This window comes from Perissodus microlepis, chromosome 18 (assembly GCF_051167445.1).
Source record: "Perissodus microlepis isolate ML-2025 ecotype Zambia chromosome 18, ASM5116744v1, whole genome shotgun sequence".
In the NCBI taxonomy this organism is placed as follows: Eukaryota; Metazoa; Chordata; class Actinopteri; order Cichliformes; family Cichlidae; genus Perissodus; species Perissodus microlepis.
Genome location: NC_140478.1, coordinates 4,139,287 through 4,160,195, shown reverse-complemented (window position 1 = coordinate 4,160,195; position 20,909 = coordinate 4,139,287). Strand labels below are relative to the sequence as shown.

At 39.9% G+C, this 20,909-nt stretch overlaps 1 protein-coding gene and 1 pseudogene across 2 annotated transcripts in view; one reads left to right on the top strand and one right to left on the bottom strand.

Moving 5' to 3' along the window:
• The window catches only part of brinp2 (bone morphogenetic protein/retinoic acid inducible neural-specific 2), a 272,841-nt gene that overhangs the window by 69,866 nt on the left and 182,066 nt on the right, over nucleotides 1-20,909 (bottom strand). For both annotated transcript variants that reach the window (XM_084912383.1, XM_084912382.1), the window contains one exon: nucleotides 1,342-1,578. In XM_084912383.1, the coding sequence (XP_084768509.1) occupies nucleotides 1,342-1,578 (237 nt within the window). The remainder of the gene's footprint in view (nucleotides 1-1,341; nucleotides 1,579-20,909) is intronic.
• LOC146367050 (uncharacterized) lies at nucleotides 2,280-19,986 on the top strand (annotated as a pseudogene).

Below are 20,909 nucleotides of genomic sequence, written 5' to 3'. Positions count from 1 at the left end.
CCAATGAACCAAACTGACCAAAATCCCCCTTGTTGAATCTATACAACAAAGAATTAAGGCAATTCAGAAGATACAGGGGATCCAAACTCTTACTAACAAGAAGTACATACTTAAGTGTTTAGTGAGTATATCAGGCTGTTAATGAAGTTTGCATTAACTGAGCTGTGAACCGAGTACCAACTTATTGTTTTGGTCTGTCAGAAACTTGCAAACTGACTAATTATGAACATAATCATAGCAACACTTCACAGGTACACACTGTATAACCAGAGTTTTACTGAGCATAAACTGCTTCCAGCTTGGAGCAATAAATCATCACCACCCCACCTGCTGCATCTGCATCTGGTACTGGAACCGAACAAACTTGTGCAACACGCTCCCTGTCCAGCTGTCCACAGCTCATCCTTTCTGTACAGCCTACCTCAATGCAAGGCCAGCAAATAAGATTTTCAGTGTTATTATAGCTGTATGGAAAATGTTGCTAAGTAATGTCAAAACTAAAGAAAATGAATCTGCATAAAAACCACAAACACTCTAAGGATTTGTAATTCATTGAATATTTGTTTTGTATCTAAGAGGTTTAAAGAGCAGAACAATTCAGTATCAACTCATTTGTTGAACAACATTTCTTCAAGCTTCTTTCTGAAATTAAATTGCTGCTAGTGCTGAGTGCACTGCACTCTTGCTGGTTATCCAACTATTTCATTGCAACTCCAAGCAAGCATTAAATAGACATACTGTGAGTCTTTTTTGATTCTCAAGTGTAATGCTAATTATGCTGAAATATGAACAGAAAATATGTTTTAGTTTTTTTGGACAGTGTAAGATTGTGGTTCCAACACTGTGTGCTAAAGCAGACTGGTGTGGTCTATAAATATTCAAATGTTATTTTAGATTTACTAAATGCATAGAAGGATAATCGTCTTCTGGACTGTAAGTGGCTCACACTACCTGTGTGTTATATGTGTAACATACATATCTGCTGGAAGAAAGAAAAACCTGAACCTCAAAGATCCAAGTCAAGTGGAAGATATTTTGTTGTTAAAGTTGTTCCCATAAGTGTTACAGGTTTCATCACAACGACAACAGTGACATGACCTCATATAGCATCTGAGAATCAAAATCAAAACACCACACCGCAGACTTACCGCCAAAATACATCTTGCATTAGTTATCAGCAGGCTTTTGAATGGCCATACAAACTTTTAATACGCATTCAGATGTTGAGTGAAGCATTTTTCTTCCAAAGCAGTTCAGAAACGAAACCAAAGCATCCTTCAGCGCAACCTCTTTATAGCTCAACTGCAGCTCAACAGCTTGCTTAGAAACATGAACCCATACCTGATTCCATGAACTCTTGGTTGAAGTTGTTCCACGCCTCTTTGCTCTTTTCCAGGTTCTCCTCCATGACCTTGATGTCAGCAAAAGGACAGTTGCATTCTGGGAAGCGAGGAGAGCACCGGCACCAGCAGTCATTGTTGCGACAGAGCAACTCGCCCTCCGAGTTGCATGCCACGTAGCTGAGGGCTGCCTCCACAAAACGCCCACGCAGAAACTCTGGCAGGATATCTTGCAATCCTGGAAAGAAAAGGAAGCACATGGTAAAGCATTTGGGATTTTTTTTTTTTAGAATGCTCTTATTTTTGAACAAGCAGACTCTAAAAGAGTCATATTTTATTTTAGGCTATTTTTAAGGCTTCAAGTAAAAATACATTTTTAGCACTTGTGATTTAATTGAGAAGACTGTGAAGTAAAATTCTTGACATTTGGCATTTCTAACCCAGCTGATTTCTTGTAGGATTTTAAACAATTGTTAATTTCCTTTATCATATATAATACACTGAACAAAAATATAAACGCAACACTTTTGTTTTTGCTCCCATTTTTCATGAGATGAACTTAAAGATCTCAAACATTTTCTACATACACAAAGGACCCATTACTATCAAATATTGTTCACAAATCTGGTTAAATCTGTGTTAATGAGAACTTCTCATTTGCCGAGATAATCCATCCCACCACCATGTCAAGGTGCTGATTAGACAGCATGTCTATTGCACAGGTGTGGCTTAGACTGCCCACAATAAAAGGCCACTCTGAAATATGCAGTCTGATCACACAGCACAATGCTACAGATGTCTAAAACCAGTCAGTATCTGGTGTGGCCACCATTTGCCTCACACAGTGCAACACATCTCCATTAGATGTGTTGCACTGCGTGAGGCAAATGGTGTGCAATGAGCATAGAGTTGATCAGGTTGTTGATTGAGGGCTGTGGAATGTTGGTCCACTGCTCTTCAATACTTGTGCAAAGTTGCTGAATATTGGCAGGAACTGGAACACGCTGTCATATACGCCGAGCATCCCAAACATGCTCAATGGGTGACGTGTCTGGTGAGTATGCGGGCCATGCAAGAACTGGGATGTTTTCAGCTTCCAAGGAATTGTGTACAGAACCTTGCAATATGGGGCCGTGCATTATCATGCTGTAAAATGAGGTTATGGCCATGGATAAATGGCACAACAATGGTCATCAGGATCTCAACACGGTATCTCTGTGCATTCAAAATACCAACAATAAAATGCACTCGTGTTCACTGTCCATAACCCCACTGCCACCATGGGCCAGTCAATCCACAATGTTGACGTCAGCAAACCGCTCACCCACACGATGCAACACAAGCTGTCTGCCATCTGCCCTGAACAGTAAAAATATCTGTCAACAGAACACCTCTCCAACGTCCCAGACGCCATCGAGTGTGAGCATTTGCCCACTCAAGTTGGTCACAGTGACGAACTGCAGTCAGTTCCAGACCCCGATGAGGACAACGAGCATGCAGATGAGCTTCCCTGAGATGGTTTCTGACAGTTTTTGCAGAAATTCTTTGGTTATGCAAACCGATTGTTGCTGCAGCTGTCCGGGTGGCTGGTCTCCACATGGTCAACCATTCTGGAGGTGAACATGCTGGATGTGGAGGTCCTGGGCTGGTGTGGTTACATGTGGTCTGCGATTGTGAGGCCGGTTGGATGTACTGCCAAATTCTCTGAAATGCCTTTGAAGACGGCTTATGGCAGAGAAATTAACATTCATTTCACAGGCAACAGCTCTGGTAGACAATCCGGCAGTCAGCATGCCAATTGCACGCTCCCTCAAAAGCTGCGACATCTGTAACATTGTGCTGTGTGATCAAACTGCATATTTCAGAGTGGCCTTTTATTGTGGGCAGTCTAAGGCACACCTGTGCAATATTCATGCTTTCTAATCAGCACCTTGACATGCCACACCTGTGAGGTGGGATGATTATCTCGGCAAACGAGAAGTTCTCACTAACACAGATTTAGACAGATTTGTGAACAATATTTGAGAGTAATGGGTCCTTTGTGTATGTAGAAAATGTTTCAGATCTTTAAGTTCAGCTCATGAAAAATGGGAGCAAAACAAAAGTGTTGTGTTTATATTTTTGTTCAGTGTATATAGTAGACATAGCCTTAGGAGGATATGATCACGGTTTTCACAAACTACAAAGTAGTTTCAGCTATAACATCGATTCACAAGCTATAACACTGGAGCGATGCCTTGAAGTGAAGTGCCAATATTTTTGAATTAGCCACAATATTAGAACCACCAGCCCATTCTCATTGAGTTAATACCATTTTGTCAAAAAATACTGGTGTGGCCCATTTCCTTCCATTTTCTCTGCCATGATACACCGTTTTATGGCTTTAGTGAGACAGGCCAGGTACTTCCAATTCCTAATTTGTCAGTGATTGTGATTACTCTTGAGAATAGGTATATTTTACCCCAAAATAAGATTGTTTTATGGATCTAACGAAGCAGTTTTTAAACCTCATACCTTCCCCAGGATATTTCAGTAGTTAAATCTAATCAGTCTTAGGGGCCTAAAGAAAGTAAAAAGTGTGTAAGAAAACCCCCACAAATCTGTAAGAGAGGAACGAAAGACAGAATAATCCCACACAGGTTTCCAAACCATGGTATCTTGGCTGACATACCTGCAACTTATACCACCACTAGTCCCTGAACCTACTAATGTAGGTCTCTAAGATCGGTTCACTTCTTAACGGTTGATATTGCTGGGACTAACTAGCACTGTATTACTACTTAGGATGGGAAGTTGTTGGAACCACTGTCAGATAATTGAATAATATTGATTCTGTTGTTCACTACAAAGTTCTGCTGGTAAACTTTGGGCCTTGGATTTCATGTGGCTGTTACTTTGAAATGTAGCACCCACCTAAAAATCGTTGCACATCAAGGACACTTGTTGACCTAGGCTACAGACAACAGACAGATTCCAAACTAATATGTCGGATATGACATAACAAGCACAATTCATAAAGACCCAAACCCACTGCCAAGATGCCTGACATCACAGATACACTCACAGAAATGCGTACCATTTTTGAGGCAGAGCTGTTTTGTATATAAACCCAATTCCAAAAAGATTGGGTTTGTGTAAAAAGTAAATCAAAACACAATGTAGTGATTGGTAGAACTTAGAAACTTGTATTTATAACAACAGAACACAGAAAACATCAAATGTTTAAACAGAAATTTTGCTATTTCATGAAAAATCTTTTCATGAAAAATTCATGAAAAATTATTTTTTAATTTGATTGCACAAACAAAAAAAAGAAACGAAAGAAAAGGCTGAAAAAGAAGAAACAGTATGAAGAATATTTTGTCTGCTTGGCAGAAGATCAGTAACATTATTGGGTGTAAAAAGACTATCTTATAGAAGCAGTGTTTCTTAGAAGTAAAGATGTGCAAAGGTTTACCAATCTGCAAAAAAAGGCAAATAATTGTGGAACAATTTCAGTTTGTGTTCGCATCTACAGCACATAGTGCATAAGAGAATCTGGAAAAATCTGTGTGCAAGAGACAAAGCTGAAGGCTGAAAATCAGTATGTAGATTCTTGTGATCTTTAGGCCACACATCTGAAAGCATATTGATTTGCTCTCCTGATATTTAGACTGTAGTATTGATATTTTAACCTTTTTCACTTAGAGTGAAGATACTCTAAGCGATCGGCGTGAGTAACAAGCAGAACAATTACATTCTCTTCCACTAGACTACCTGCTCTAATTAAATGGGTTGCCAACTGCAAGTAAAACAGAAGAAAACGAAGAAGAAGAATAACAATAGATAAATGTTTGAAAAGAAAAAGTAGTCAGTCTGACCTGGGTCCTGGAGAAACTTGCGACCCAGTAGAAGGCAAAAAAAGGTATACTGGGGGACAAACTGAGCCAATTCTGCTATGCCTGGTGCGCCGGGAAAAATGATCAAAATGCTTTTTGTGACATTTTTGTTTGGTGGTGTGCTGTGTGATTTTTCTAAGGTGAAATATGTGCCGTGGCTCCAAAAGGTTGGGAAACACTACTCTAAACACATGTTGCCATGTTATCTACAAATACAGATTAAAGCTCACTCATGCAAAGTAGAAACTATATGTGAACATAATCCAGAAATGTTGCTGTCTTCTCTGGGCCAAAGCTCATTTGTGTATAAAGAGTCCAGGTGCTAAACTTTCCTGCCTACAGTCCAGACCTCTCACTAACTGAAAAGATTTGGTGCATCGTGAAAAAAAAAATGCAACAATGATGAAAGATTTTTTAGTTTTGTGATTATGTTTAGTTGTAGCTTCATTTAAAGGAAGAAGAGCTTGTGAATTGGAACCACCACAGGAAAAGAGAGTGAAACCATATGAGTAGAAGAATGCGGTGACATACGATACTACCTCCTGTGTTAACAGACAAGTTAACGGTCTCTCTCTCTCTCTCTCCTTTTATGGGAATGTTTGAGTTTCTATACATACCAAGCTATCTCCTGTTTCAACAGACAAGCTAAAGGTCTCTCCTTTTAAGGAGATATTATCAGTTCCATACATGCCACTCCTACTGCTGTGGAAACTTGCTTGAAGTATAAATAAAGAATGTGCTAAGAGCCCTGGGCGGTTTTCCTCTGTGTCACATCTGTTGTGCACACGTTGGTGCAGAACAGATCGGACCGTGACGGGGATCGCCCATGTATATGTACATGTAAAATAGATATCTGAGTGTGAGTTTCTTTGCCTTCTAACAATTTTCTCCTCACAAACAGAAGAAAAAAGACTCTTGATCAGAGTCCCAAATTTTTCAGAATTAAGTTGCACGTGGATTGTAATGTAGTGGCACATGCTTATATATAGTTAGAACATTAACTAACATACACTATGTTGACAAAAGTCACTCCTCTCAGTCTCTAAATTTAGATGTTTTCAGTCCCTTTGCTACAGGTGTATAAAATCAAGCACCTAATCATGCGGTTACAAACATTTGTCAAAAGAACTGGGTATTACAAAGAGCTTACTGAATTTGAACATGGTGCTCTAATAGCCTGCTAGCATTGCAACAAGTCAGTCTGTAATATTTTCTTTATCAACTCTAAGTTACTAACACTCTGCTGACTAAATAAATGCAGAGAATCCTCCTCGGGCATTAAGATAATCACAAAAACTGTGCCCCAGGATTTTCATGACATGGGTTTCCATGCCCAAGCAGCTCCTGAAAGCGTCATGTAGGTGGCCTAGTAAATTTGTTTATGTACACATATGTATATACACAGTACAATATGAGCAACTGTATTAACCCAGTGAGATAAGGATAGTTATGTACTTGTTTTATTTTCAGTTGCAATTCCTAGTTATAATGATGACAAGTCTTGACTGGGACGTATTTCAGAACTAATCATCAGTAGCAACTGTCACCTAGTCTATAATCACCAAAAAAAGCCCTATAGTCTCAGCCACATGCAGCTTGTTTGTTGCCTGCAGCGTTCACTATTTCTCAGCCTGCTATTAAAAAGAATACTTAATTCAATAGTTATGGACGTGATGGATATGGAGCCTTATTTATGTGAGCAATCCAAATGTATTCTGCATGTTTTGTTTTTTCGCTCACCTTTCAAAATAATTAGTCTGCAGAAAGAAAACATTTGGTATTTTATTAAAAGCTGCTTCTTCCTAAATGTTGTTGTTTTTTTGGTTGATTCTTTTCCACATGAAAGTGTGGACCAGCCTCTCACAACGGTTTACAGCGACTCAAAGCAATGGGCCAAATACCCCTTACTCCCAAGGCGCCTTCTAAAGGATATCCTAAGGGATGCTGTCAGATGCCTTCTGCAATATGGTTTCTTCCACCATTTGTTTCATTCCTTAAATAAAAGGAAGAATTAAACAGTTGTTGATACAATATCAAAAAAGGCTGAAAAAGTCTAATCAAAGTAGACTGTAATTTGTGTTTGCAGTTTTGTGGCAGAGTTTTTAATTTCATTGAAATCTATGTGGGTTCTTAGCTGTTGTCACACAGTGGAATCCTGAGTGAAAGTAAGCCATCGTTAACATAATTACATTACATTATTATTACTTTGCAATGCCATGCTTTTCCACCGACTGGTCTTCTAGTCTGGCATGATGTTGAAAGCCCAACTGGCAAATGGGAAAATTGCACAACCAGTGTTACATAACCAACTGCCTACCTAGCTACCTATAAGCCATTACACCTACACGAACACCTCTTACAAAACAAGTGTTTTTATGCTAATAAGGAAATTTTGCAGGATTTAAAATAGTTAATAATTTCAGATTGATGTTACACTAACTGAAGATTCAACCCATAAATAAATGCTCAGGCTGTGGGAAATACTGTCTGCCTTCATGTCCTTTAACAGCAGGGTACACGCTTGTTTCAATTCTGCTGCTTTTATTGTTGAAATTATTTCAAATTCTAGGGGTATGCTAATTATGGTGCTGTTTCATGGGTGCACAGCCTATTAAAAATCAAAAAGCTCACGTGTGATATTTAAAGTGCAGAATCATCCCGTAGAAACTAGCAGGCAGCTTTCTTTGTGGCGCTCATGCTGCTTCTCTGAATCTGTCTCCCTGTCTGTCGCTCTAATAATCATCAATTTGTTGTGTCAAAAGCTTCCTCTCTCCTCGCTTCAGAAGCTCATTCTGGAGGATTTTCAACAGCCAAGTCAATCCCGCTGTGCCCTGCTATGAATATGCATGTCTCTTCTTTGGTATTTACTCTTTCAATGGCTTGGAAAGAGATGTAATTAGTCACATTTTTCCTCTTCCATGATTTGGCAGGTGTTTTGAGGTCTTTGTGTGTGTGGGGGTGTGTGTGTGTCTGTGTTTGTGTGTGTGTTTGTGCTTGTTCCAAATCTGGACGGGGCTTCTTCAGTTTAGGAGACAGCTAAATAACACAAATAACACACGTTCCATCACCAGCCACTAAAACACTTTGTCTCTATTCCACCTCACTCTTTGTTGCTCTGTTTTTCCACTTTGCTTCTTCTTGTTTTTTGTGCTTCATTCTTTAGCTGGAGTAACAGAATAACACTGGGAAAGTTGTTGTTTAAGAATTATTATCCAAGTAAATATTGGAATTAAAGAATCAGATCACCTTTTTAAACGTTTCATTTAATTAGAAATACTATAAAAAAAAAAAGAAAAAAGAAAAAAAAAGAAGCTTTTTTTGTCATATTAGAACAATGCTGACAACACAGATACACAGTGCAACAATATCCACTTTAAACCACAGGGAGTCTCTCCCATGTATTCCTGCTCTGTATCACAAAACCTCCCAGCAGATTATGAAGTTTCAAGTATTATAAATATATAGCCAAGTACTTTTCTGTTTACTGGTTCTTTTCAATTTTACCCAGTAATGCATTGACATTACCCAAAATGAAATGTAAACATGTCGTTATGCAAAACGCATTATAGCCCCATCTAAACATTCCTTCTTAACATGAGCTTTGTGTTTTGCAACAAGATGAATATTTAAAACAAATTAATAATAAAATATTTTGCAGAGAAAAGTGCATTTTTACACCAGATTAACCTGTTTCCCTTCTGAAGAATGCAAACAACTGTGTTATTAATTGCCCTGACCACTGTTACTCAAAGAGCTTGAAAGAAAAAAAAGAAAGTGAAAGTTTTCATTATAGAAGCTCGAAGCTGCAGCTGGGGAAAAAAGCTCAGTTTATTGATTTAGCTGCTAGCTAGTTGGAAGCCAGAGTAACTTGGCCTAAATATTGTCTTTCATTACTTTTCACCTTTTTACAATGTAAACTGATTACGCTTTGTATGTTCTACAGCCAGCAACAGTATCAAGTTTAAGAGACAGGGCAATGGGAGAAAGTGAACAAGTGAGAGGCAGGTCATGGAAGATACCATTTCTTTCTCTATTATTATAAGACTTAAGCAAAGGCAGTGCCTTAGTATACTTTCACTGCACCTAAGTAACATGAACAGAGGACATGATGGGTCATGTTTAGAAGAATTTCAAATTCTAAACTTTAATTTTCGAATTTGTAAGATTATTGTAAACTTATCAGTAGGAACAAAGAAGACTACTGGCATAAACTGATGTCCATGTTCTTTATTATTCTTCATTGTCAAATATTACACAGTGTATTGACATTTTACATTCATTTCCAGAAATCTGAATTTCCTTACTTTTAATTTCTTGACTTCCTTCTTTTCCAAAAAAACAAACAAAAAAAACCCAACAAAAAACAACCAAACGCTGGAAATGGCCATGCAGAAATACAGGACTGGAAGATAAGGAGTACTGTAATCTAAGTGTAACACACAGAGACATACAGATATAGCCACAGCTGGCTAGTAGTTACATGCTGACTATGGGAAAATGAGAATCTTTACCACCTGCTGCAACCAATTTGTAGGATGATCATGCAGAAAGAGGTCTGTTAAGTAATACGCAATAAAAAAAACTTGAAGTGACACACTTCCAAAGTGTCGCTGGGCATTTCAGCACCAATAGGCTGCCCAGAGATTTTGTACCAGTCTACTGCTTTTGTGCAGCCATCACATATTAGTACTTTTTATATGCAACATAATAAAACTGTTGAGTGAAAATGAAGACAACTAATTCAGCACGGCTGTTAGGCAGTGACTGCTCCTCCTCTCACCTTGATGCTTTTCACATTTGAAATGCATGTTGTTATTGAAGGGGCACATTAGCTTCCAGCAACTTCAGTGAAAGAGGTTGCCTTGATCATCATGCAGCTCACATCTGCTGATCCAATGCGAATAAAAACACGAACACTTTAATTTGTCACATAGAGTGTCTAGGCCGAATATTAGTCCCCATTTGGCATTTCATATCATTTAAAGCCCCAGCGATGTAATTAAACCTGTATGAATGTCACTGAGGTGGGATGACATGGCAGACTTATTTTGGTTAAAAGGGGCCGTCAATGTGACTTTTTCTGAATTGTCAAATAAACTCAGAAAGGAGGATTAGCTGAAAAGGAGTCACATCCTCTGACATTTGAATGGAAGCTGAAATGAAAGCCTTTTCACCATCTAGTCAAATCAAATGAAAGTGCATCTCCTGGCTCTCAACTTTTAAAGAACTTGGAAAACAGACTTGTTTTCCCATTAACCCTCTGAGGCCTGAGCCATCATCCCAACTATATATCTGTCTCTAACCCTACTCAGTCAGGATTAGGGATGGGTATCGTTTAGGTTTTATCCGATACCGGTGCCAAACCGGTACTTTTGAAATGGTGCCGGTGCTTAAACGGTGCTCAAACCGGTGCTTAAAGAATGGAGAACACAAAATTGGTCCAAAAACCTCATGTTCAGCTGTTTTTTTGTAAAAAGATAACAATGTTAGCCTTTTCTGCAGCTATGGGGCATATATGGTATCACTCTTGGCTGGAAGCAGTGCTTAAACAATGGAAAAAACACAAACTTTGTCCAAAAACCTCTCATGTTTAGCTGTTTTCCACTTTTTCTTTGGTTATTTTAGCCTTTTTGGCCAGGGTGAAGGGAGCATCTGCCATCAAACAAGACAGCCGCATGTAGCTATGATGATGTTTGCTAGTTCACCTTACATGCATTAATGTAATAACGTGGTTAGCCTACTCAACGTAAATTACACACGAACAACATTAAGCTACTCACGCAGAGAAGAACGGCTGCTGCTGCATCATCATCCTCATCATTTCTGCTACACTGGCAGGGCTAGGGGCCAGGACTCTCCTCTTCGGGTTTTTGGGGGATGTTGCTAACTCCGGGTCCGATAACAGGCACCACACCCGCAGTAGATGTGCTCGGTGTGAGGTCTCGCAGCAAGCTATCAAATACGGCGCATTTCTCGGCTTTTAAAAAAAACGCTATGCGTCGCCAGGTGTTTCATCAGATTCGAGGTGTTACCTCCTTTGCACAGTATCACCTTAAAGCACTTGTTGCAGGCTGCTGAGTTTGCATATTTTGCTGTGAAGTACAGCCAGACTTTTGACCGCTTTGCCTTGGGCATTTTTAATCTGTAGCTCTGCTCTAAAAGAACGTACGTACCTGGACCCGCCTACTATCCTCGGAAACGTAAAATGATTGGCTAGAATCTAAAGTGTATCACAGCTCAGGAAAAAAAAGCACCGAAATAAAGCACCGAATTGTGCGCTGCTTTTCGGTCTGGTTACTACCGTTTATGTCAGAACTGGTGCCATCATGGCACCGGATACCGGTACCCATCCCTAGTCAGGATGTGTTTGTTTCTCAGCCATCGTAGGTTGTAACCCTAAACCCTACACTAATCCATCTTGAAAAAAAATAATTTTCAATGTGTAACTGTTATATAGATTATTTTGTTTTGTTATCTGATTTCCAAGACTTTAAAAATCAACTGAATAAAAACAAAGAGAGAAAGGGAGAGAGGTTATAATCCATTTTTTGAGTTTCCTGGTTACATTTTGTACATGTTAATAAAATCTGAGCCATTTTCACAGATGATGACTGCAGACGACTGTAGGAAAAATCAGGTCACACTGTGACAAGTTATTTGGGGAATCTTAAACCTGTCAAACTGCATATGTCATATTTGTGTATGGTTTTTATGTGGAGCAGTTGTGACAGAGTTCAAAGGAAACCCTGAAACTGTTTTATGTGTGTTCCAACTACCTTTGTCCAGGTTCCCACAGAGACAGGCACCCGGTGTTCTTTGAAGGGTCATGGAGGAGAAACGGTGAAATAGTAAAACAGCACAGGAGTGATCATAGATGGTACACAAAAAGAACAGAGGTCATAAAGAGATCAGAAGGTGCCTTGAGAGATGGTGCCCGGATACAGATATGAGATTCATAGCTGCTGCACACCACAGTGTTGCAGGGGCTTGCACTGTTGCCTTACAGCGAGAAGGCAATCCCTGTGGGGCCTTTATATGTATAGTTGCCTGTATGGCTTTCCTTCAGGTAATCTCGCTTCAGTAAGTTTATTAAGACACCTGAAAGCCCATGCCCCTGCATGTGGGAAACACATGCTAATTTCAATTTTATCACAACAACGCCTCAAGTTGCTTTGTATTGTAATGTAGATCCTACTATAATACATAAAGAGAAAACCCAGCAATCATATGACCCCCTATGAGCAAACACTATGGTGACAGTGGGAAGGAAAAACTTTTAACAGGAAGAAACCTCTGGCAGAACCAGGCTCAGGGAGGGGCGGGGCCATCTGCCGCGACCGGTTGGGGTGAGAGAAGGAAGACGGGATAAAAGACAAAGAAAGTTTCCCGGCATTGCATTGAATGCACATACAACTTGCAATAAGCAAGTTTTGTGCTCTAAGTGTTAATTAATGTTGAATTATCATCCATAATTATAACTGGTATTGGTAGAGATTTATTTATGATATCACAGTGAGGACAGTGTTGATGGTTAGGGTTTAATAGTTATGCACAGTTATATAATCAAGTTCTTGCCAGTTTCATCTCCAATAAAAGACTTTTTTTAACAGCTGGTGTGTTTTGATGTCTTTGATAAAACAGGATATGATTCTGTGTGATAGCAGATGTTTTCGTCCAAACACAACCAAAGTGTTTTTGCTCTATTCTTTTCACTCTACAATAATAATTAAGGGTTAGAATGTCAGATACACTCAAAATAGCGCCGTAGCGCAACAGTATTGTGACTTATTATGAGGGAACAAGCTCCATTCTACATTCTTCTATATCAACAGCACAGCAGTGCAGAGGTTAGCACTGTTGCCTCATAGCTGTGAACCTTTGTTCTACCTGTGCTGAGTGGATTTTCTATGGGTGCATGTTAAGTTTATTGATGGTTCGAAGATTATTCGCCTTAACTACAAACTACAAGGATCCAAATAAGTATCCTCTGTCAAGAGTACCTTAGAGGGTACAGCTCCAGTGGGAAGCTGTTTTTACCCCTTAAATTATATTTAGGTATTTTAATTTCTGTGAGAGTAATAAGCAGGACAGAGAGGAAAGCGTCTTAGAAGACAGCTTTGGTAAATACAGTGCAGAATTATTAGGCAAATGAGTATTTTGTCCACATCATCCTCTTCATGCATGTTGTCTTACTCCAAGCTGTATAGGCTCGAAAGCCTACTACCAATTAAGCATATTAGGTGATGTGCATCGCTGTAATGAGAAGGGGTGTGGTCTAATGACATCAACACCCTATATCAGGTGTGCATAATTATTAGGCAACTTCCTTTCCTTTGGCAAAATGGGTCAAAAGAAGGACTTGACAGGCTCAGAAAAGTCAAAAATAGTGAGATATCTTGCAGAGGGATGCAGCAGTCTCAAAATTGCAAAGCTTCTGAAGCGTGATCATCGAACAATCAAGCGTTTCATTCAAAATAGTCAACAGGGTCGCAAGAAGCGTGTGGAAAAACCAAGGCGCAAAATAACTGCCCATGAACTGACAAAAGTCAAGCGTGCAGCTGCCAAGATGCCACTTGCCACCAGTTTGGCCATATTTCAGAGCTGCAACATCACTGGAGTGCCCAAAAGCACAAGGTGTGCAATACTCAGAGACATGGCCAAGGTAAGAAAGGCTGAAAGACGACCACCACTGAACAAGACACACAAGCTGAAACGTCAAGACTGGGCCAAGAAATATCTCAAGACTGATTTTTCTAAGGTTTTATGGACTGATGAAATGAGAGTGAGTCTTGATGGGCCAGATGGATGGGCCCGTGGCTGGATTGGTAAAGGGCAGAGAGCTCCAGTCCGACTCAGACGCCAGCAAGGTGGAGGTGGAGTACTGGTTTGGGCTGGTATCATCAAAGATGAGCTTGTGGGGCCTTTTCGGGTTGAGGATGGAGTCAAGCTCAACTCCCAGTCCTACTGCCAGTTTCTGGAAGACACCTTCTTCAAGCAGTGGTACAGGAAGAAGTCTGCATCCTTCAAGAAAAACATGATTTTCATGCAGGACAATGCTCCATCACACGCGTCCAAGTACTCCACAGCGTGGCTGGCAAGAAAGGGTATAAAAGAAGAAAAACTAATGACATGGCCTCCTTGTTCACCTGATCTGAACCCCATTGAGAACCTGTGGTCCATCATCAAATGTGAGATTTACAAGGAGGGAAAACAGTACACCTCTCTGAACAGTGTCTGGGAGGCTGTGGTTGCTGCTGCACGCAATGTTGATGGTGAACAGATCAAAACACTGACAGAATCCATGGATGGCAGGCTTTTGAGTGTCCTTGCAAAGAAAGGTGGCTATATTGGTCGCTGATTTGTTTTTGTTTTGTTTTTGAATGTCAGAAATGTATATTTGTGAATGTGGAGATGTTATATTGGTTTCACTGGTAAAAATAAATAATTGAAATGGGTATATATTTGTTTTTTGTTAAGTTGCCTAATAATTATGCACAGTAATAGTCACCTGCACACACAGATATCCCCCTAAAATAGCTAAAACTAAAAACAAACTAAAAACTACTTCCAAAAACATTCAGCTTTGATATTAATGAGTTTTTTGGGTTCATTGAGAACATGGTTGTTGTTCAATAATAAAATTATTCCTCAAAAATACAACTTGCCTAATAATTCTGCACTCCCTGTATTATGGGTGTGAATGTGATATGAAGTGCCCACCCTGATACTGCATTTTAATAAATATCAGAGTTGGTACCTTGCATGAGTTTCCAGTAGTACTGAAGTGGGTAACTTTTTTGACAGTTATTAATGGTAATGTGGTAAAAAATTCACAAAATAACAGAAAATGCTGATGTGATGATGAAGAACGGCAAAACAGAAAATAGTTCCTTGCTATGTCACCAGGTTGGTTGTTTCTTTTGTATTCCACATTGATTTATAGTCTGTTTTACATTGAAGTCTAATTAATCTAACACTGTTGTCATTTTATTAATTAAATGTTGCTCTGAGAAGGGCGTATTAAGACATTCATTTCATCACTTAATGATTTAAATAATCATCAGTCCGTCGAAGTGAGTGTTACAAAGTTAATTTGCATACAGATATTACACCAAGCGTTAAGCTTTGAACTGAGAGCTGGTTGTAACTTGCCTTTTGATCATTTTGTTATTCTGACAGATTATGGATGAAAAGCCTTATCTGTATTGACTTGACCTTTATGATTTGCAGTTTTGGCTAAAAACTGTGATAATATAAGACTGTCATTCGTTGCTTTTTGTTTTCAGCTTTCAGCTATTTTATCACACCTGGTTCCAGTCACCACCATGAATATCAGAAAAAAACTGTGGGTGTCTCTTTTTGATGTGGGCTTTTAGGGTCATTACCCAGGAGGCTTTACTTCCATCCAGCCGCAGATTTAGATCCCCCTAGTAGACCAAAAATAGCAGACCCATGGTTCCCTCTCTATCTCTCAATCTCCTGCAGAGAGCACACTTTCCATTTTGGGCAATTTGAAGCTCTTAAGCCTCCACCATTATCACTACCCCTCTTTTATCAGTGTGTGTGTGTGTGTGTGTGTGTGTGTGTGTGTTCTTTCTAAGCCTTTGCTTTGGTGAGAGCTTGGTCCACTACACTGGAATGCACTCGTGGCTGAAGAGGAGATGGTGTTGTACCCTTGGATTGTGCTCCTGCTCTCATGACCTCAGGATTCAGGCAGTCCTGCTTTAATGCACAGTACAGTGAAGGCCCTTTCATGCAGGAAGCCACATGCACTGTGCTCCAAAACCCATTGTTTTCCAAGGCTTGCACCTGTACAGCATCTAGTAAAGCACAGCGCAGTGTGACGTACATTCATGCAAATATACATCACATCAGTCTACTAAGGCTTTAATGGGCTGGTATAGATGCTGCTGTATAGTATGTAACACCATAGCCCTGTAGGCCAATTGTCTAGTTCTACAATATAGTTCATTACCTTTATAGTTGAAATGACAAAAAATCCATTGTCCTGACTTAATTTGGATGTCCAAGAAGATGTTTTCAAAAGAATGGCTTGCACCTTGCAATATAAAAGCAGAAATGCAAAAGATCCTTAAGAAATTTTACTTGACTCTGATGTGGTGCTCCTTTATTTTACTGTGCATCTTAAAATTGACTTTAGCCCACCTTAAAAGGATCAAGCTGAAGGTTTTCTTACAGCTCCCATAGCATTATAATCTGAATATCACAGAAAATCTATGGATAGAACTCTCAAAAGAGCAGTGCATGCATGGTAGAAGGAGAATCACACTGAATTAGAAGACATTTGCAATAATACCAGTTTAAATTTCCCACCCCAGTCTTGTAGCTGTAAATTTAAAAAAAAAAGGAAAATGCTTTCTTTTTTGCCATGTTTGTTTTGAACACTTAAAAGTTGCAAATTTTAAAAAAGTAAAGCTCAACAATGTGGATGTATGTAAAAGGCAGGGCAGTAAGGTTGGGAATAGATGAGGGCTTGTTGTCAAGTGAGTTAGATCAAATAGATGTTACACTTAAAAGGAAAAAAATGTCTCCAGAGTTGCAAGTACTTTTTCAAAGCATGAAGTGTCATTTGGCTCTTTCCTTTTACCTTGTGCTCTCTGTTTAAACAACTTTTACATTTGAGACTGCCATTTAGAGCTTTAATGTCAGCCGCTGATGAGAAATTTGGCAAATGACTTGCATGCTATGTTATATAGTGACAGCTGGTGTGCTGAGAATTTGTTTCAGTGACTGCCCAGACTTAGGCCTGAGCAGAGGGAGGCACTTGACAGACCTCTCACCCTGCAGGAGCTCACAAGAGTAATACTGCATCTGTCCCCAGGCCCAGCTCCCACTATTGATGCAATTCCAACAGAGTTCTAAAGGCCTGTTTGGGGTGCTGTGAAGGAGATCGGTTAGAGGTTTTCTTGGAGTTTGTCTCAGAAGGCTACCCAGCAGCTGTCAGCAGGCAATGGTGTCATTTCTGACCAAAGAATGAGGCCTGCAGCTTCATCTTTGTGCTGTTATTATAACATTTTTCTTACCAATACAGTAAGGACCTACTTAGAGTGTGATACACTAGGGACAAGCTGATATCATGTTCCAGGTATATTTGTGTTATACAACTATTTTCATGATGAAGATCCTAATCAGACGGGAAAAAAACTCCAAACAAACAAAAATAGTAGTAGAGATAATTTTTTAGGTTAGGATTGGACTATGTAAGGTTTGATTCAGGTATTATTGGGTCAGAAACTGAGTCCATGTTAAAATGAACTTATATTTAGGAGATCATGATGATAATCTATCATAATGACATAGGAGAAGGAGAATGTCACGCTGTGACCAAGGGACCTCTAGCCCTCTGAGGTCTGACTCATCATCAGTGATGACCTCAACCTGAACCCTAAGGGTATTGTTTAAATGTGTTGTTATTATTAAAATGTTCTGCCAAATCTTGACAACAAGACAAAACAAAAGAAGTAATAACAGAAAAAAAAATCTTTTCTTATGCCTTCCTCCACAGTATGGGGTTAGGTAAGGTTACCACCATGACCACGGCTTGGAAATGATAAAAGCTAGAATGCTTTAGAGCCTATGGACAGAACCACAGATTCTTCTCTGTATAGCTGGTGGTTAATAGACAAGACAAATACAATCTGCAGGGGAATGTGGAAATAGAACAGAAAATAGGGGCAAGGTTACAGCAAAGCCATAAAATGGTAGTGGTTGATGCAAAAGTCCTTTGAGTCTAAAATCCTGGCTGCAAATGAACTGGCTGCTTTTACTCTCTGGCATCACTTCTGTGTGTTGAGTCCCTAAAAGACCTGCAGGAGGTCTCAAAGGATGACTAAAGTGGCAATTGTGTACATGCCAGTGCAGAACAGAGGCCGAGGTCTGGTAAATTTACAAAGTGGGCTTTGTTCTTTCTAGCCAAAAATGTAACAAAGCTTGTTGTTACAGCTTAATGCCTTTGGGTAGTCTTTTAATCAGCTCAGTGCCATTAGAAATTTTGCCCATGTGGACAATGAGCCTTGCTATTTACAGACGATTTTAACATTCAGTGCTACTATAGAAACTTGTACATGCTATATGAAGCCATGCAGATAAAGGCTCCCAACTTCTTAACAATCACATTGAGTGCCAGTGTCTATGTCCAATAAAAAAAATGTTCACAAGGTTTCTTTTTTTAGTGGCCACAATCCAAATCTCTCCCTAACCTGAACAACCTGAACCAAACATTTTAAAGACTAAAATTCAATCTAAACATCACAGTGGCCCCTGATCACGACCCCTCATGGTCTCAGTTGCCACTGGATTAAATTCTAACCAAAATTAAGTGTTTTATTTCCTGAAATGTAAACCATATTTATTCAGTAATAAAAAAAACCTCTTAAATATTCTAGATAATGAAATATACATTCAATATGGGAGTGAAAAGATGTGTGGCTGAAAAATGTAATTTTCCTGGTTATTTTTCCTTGACCTCGATGGAAAATGTCACAAGGTCAAGAACAGATGTGTGAAAACTCATAAGGACCTGAGAAAAGAGAAGCTCAATGCTCAGAGAAGCAAACTGTACTTCCACTAGATTCCTTAATAGATGAGCTGAGGTGTTGAAACTACATTTTCCGGGTAGTGCACTACAAAATGTGCATATAACTGCCATGTCTGTTGTTTTATTCAGGTCATATAAAGGAGAACCACCGGTGAAAAATATGAAGAGGAGGGTGAGACGGGAGGTAAATGACGGAAGTGACGGGAAAAGGTAAGCGACCCATGTTGTAGGTGACGTCAGACGCCGGAGATTTGGCAGAAAAAAAGCGAATGGTAGCGTTGAAATTAACAAAGTTTGTTTAAGCTTCAGTATTGCCAAATAAACTAATCAATTGTCATATAACTAACAACATCTGTCCAATCATCTCTAACACCCTGGAGGACAACGGGGAGAGTTTAGACGCTCTCCAAGATTTAGTAATGAAGAAGGCTGAGAGTGCATCTTCCCCGGCCAAAATTGAGACACCGTCATCGAAGAGATGTCGCCTGGCAGACTCCCCCGGCACAACATCGCCTGCCGGCAAAGATAAAGCAGACATCCTGGAGTCAATCGACAAGCGATTGTCCAGTTTCGATGCGAGGCTGTCCCTGGTGGAGATTTTACACCGGGAATTTAAATCTCTGAGAGAATCCCTGGAATTCAGCCAGCAGCAGGTGGAAACGCTCGCTGCTGAAAATGCCACGCTACGGGAGTCGGTCAAATCTCTCACCGATAACGTGACCCAGTTAAACATAGAAAATAAAAAATAAAAGAATCCGTTATCGATCTACAAGCCCGTAGCATGCGAGACAACCTTGTGTTTTCTGGTATTCCAGAATCTGCCGGAGAGGACGCGGAAGCAACGGTGAAAAGCTTAATTAAAACCCACCTGAAGCTGCCGGAGGACACTGTAAAGGACATCGCCTTCAAAAGAGTGCATCGCTTGGGGGCCATGAGGTCGCCGACTGGGAGACCACGTCCAATTGTTCAAAAGCAATTCGGCCAATTCAAACAGAAGGAACAGGTGAAGAGTCGCGGCAGGGAGCTGAAAGGAATGGACTTCAGCGTGAACAACCAGTTCCCCAAAGAGATCCTGGAACGATGCAAGGTCCTGTTCCCAGTTCGACGTAGCGTCATCCAGAGAGGCTCCCGCACTGTCATCGCCGTGGACCGGCTCTACGTGGACGGACAGCTCTACCGCGACCCCGGCACCACTCCGTGGTTATATTGACTGCACTCCAGATAAGAACCCGCTACACTCTTTTCTTATTCATTCACACTCTCTCCTTTAACATGGGTTTAACCGTGTAATATCAGTATGATGTCATAGCCGATATAACACCGTCACCCTCCGTCATTGCTTTAATTGGAATGTTTCCGTTTCTTTTCTTTTTTGTTGTTGTCGCTCACCGTTCTCATGGTTTTTTTCTTTCTCTTTTCTTTCACTGCGGTGATCACCTACTTCCCCACTCACCTACAAACAACACCCTCTATTTCTGCATATTCACACACCATGATCACGCAAACACACGCGCTCAACGGCAGCACATTTACAACAGCCTCACAGCGCACACAGACTTATAGGACACACATGCATGCCACGCTTGTTCATATTAGTGAATATACACACACATAGTCAGACTTATGGAGCCTCTCACCACACATTTTTTTTCTCTTTCTATTTACAAACAAGTGATGTTTCCACATTCTCTTCACCTGTCTTAACAAAACACCCAGCGTACATCAATAGACATACACACACAATTATGGGCACACTAAGGTTTGTCACATGGAATGTAAATGGAGCTGGCACCAGAGAAAAAAGGTTAAAGATATTTAACCAGCTTAAAAAACTACAGGCAGATGCTGTTTTATTACCAGAGACTCACAGGCCTGTCACAGGTTTAAACGAACTTAAAACACCTGAGTTTCCTAATGTGTTTGCAGCCTGTTATAATTCTAGACAAAGGGGAGTAGCAATTTTAATGCATGAAAATGTTAATTTTACAGTACTCGGTACAGTTATAGATCCACAGGGTAGATTCCTTATTATTAAATTATCAGTATTTAACAAAAAGCTATGTATTGTAAGTATATATGGTCCAAATGTTGATGAACCCTCATTCTTCCACGGATTTTTTGTGCACTCACTGA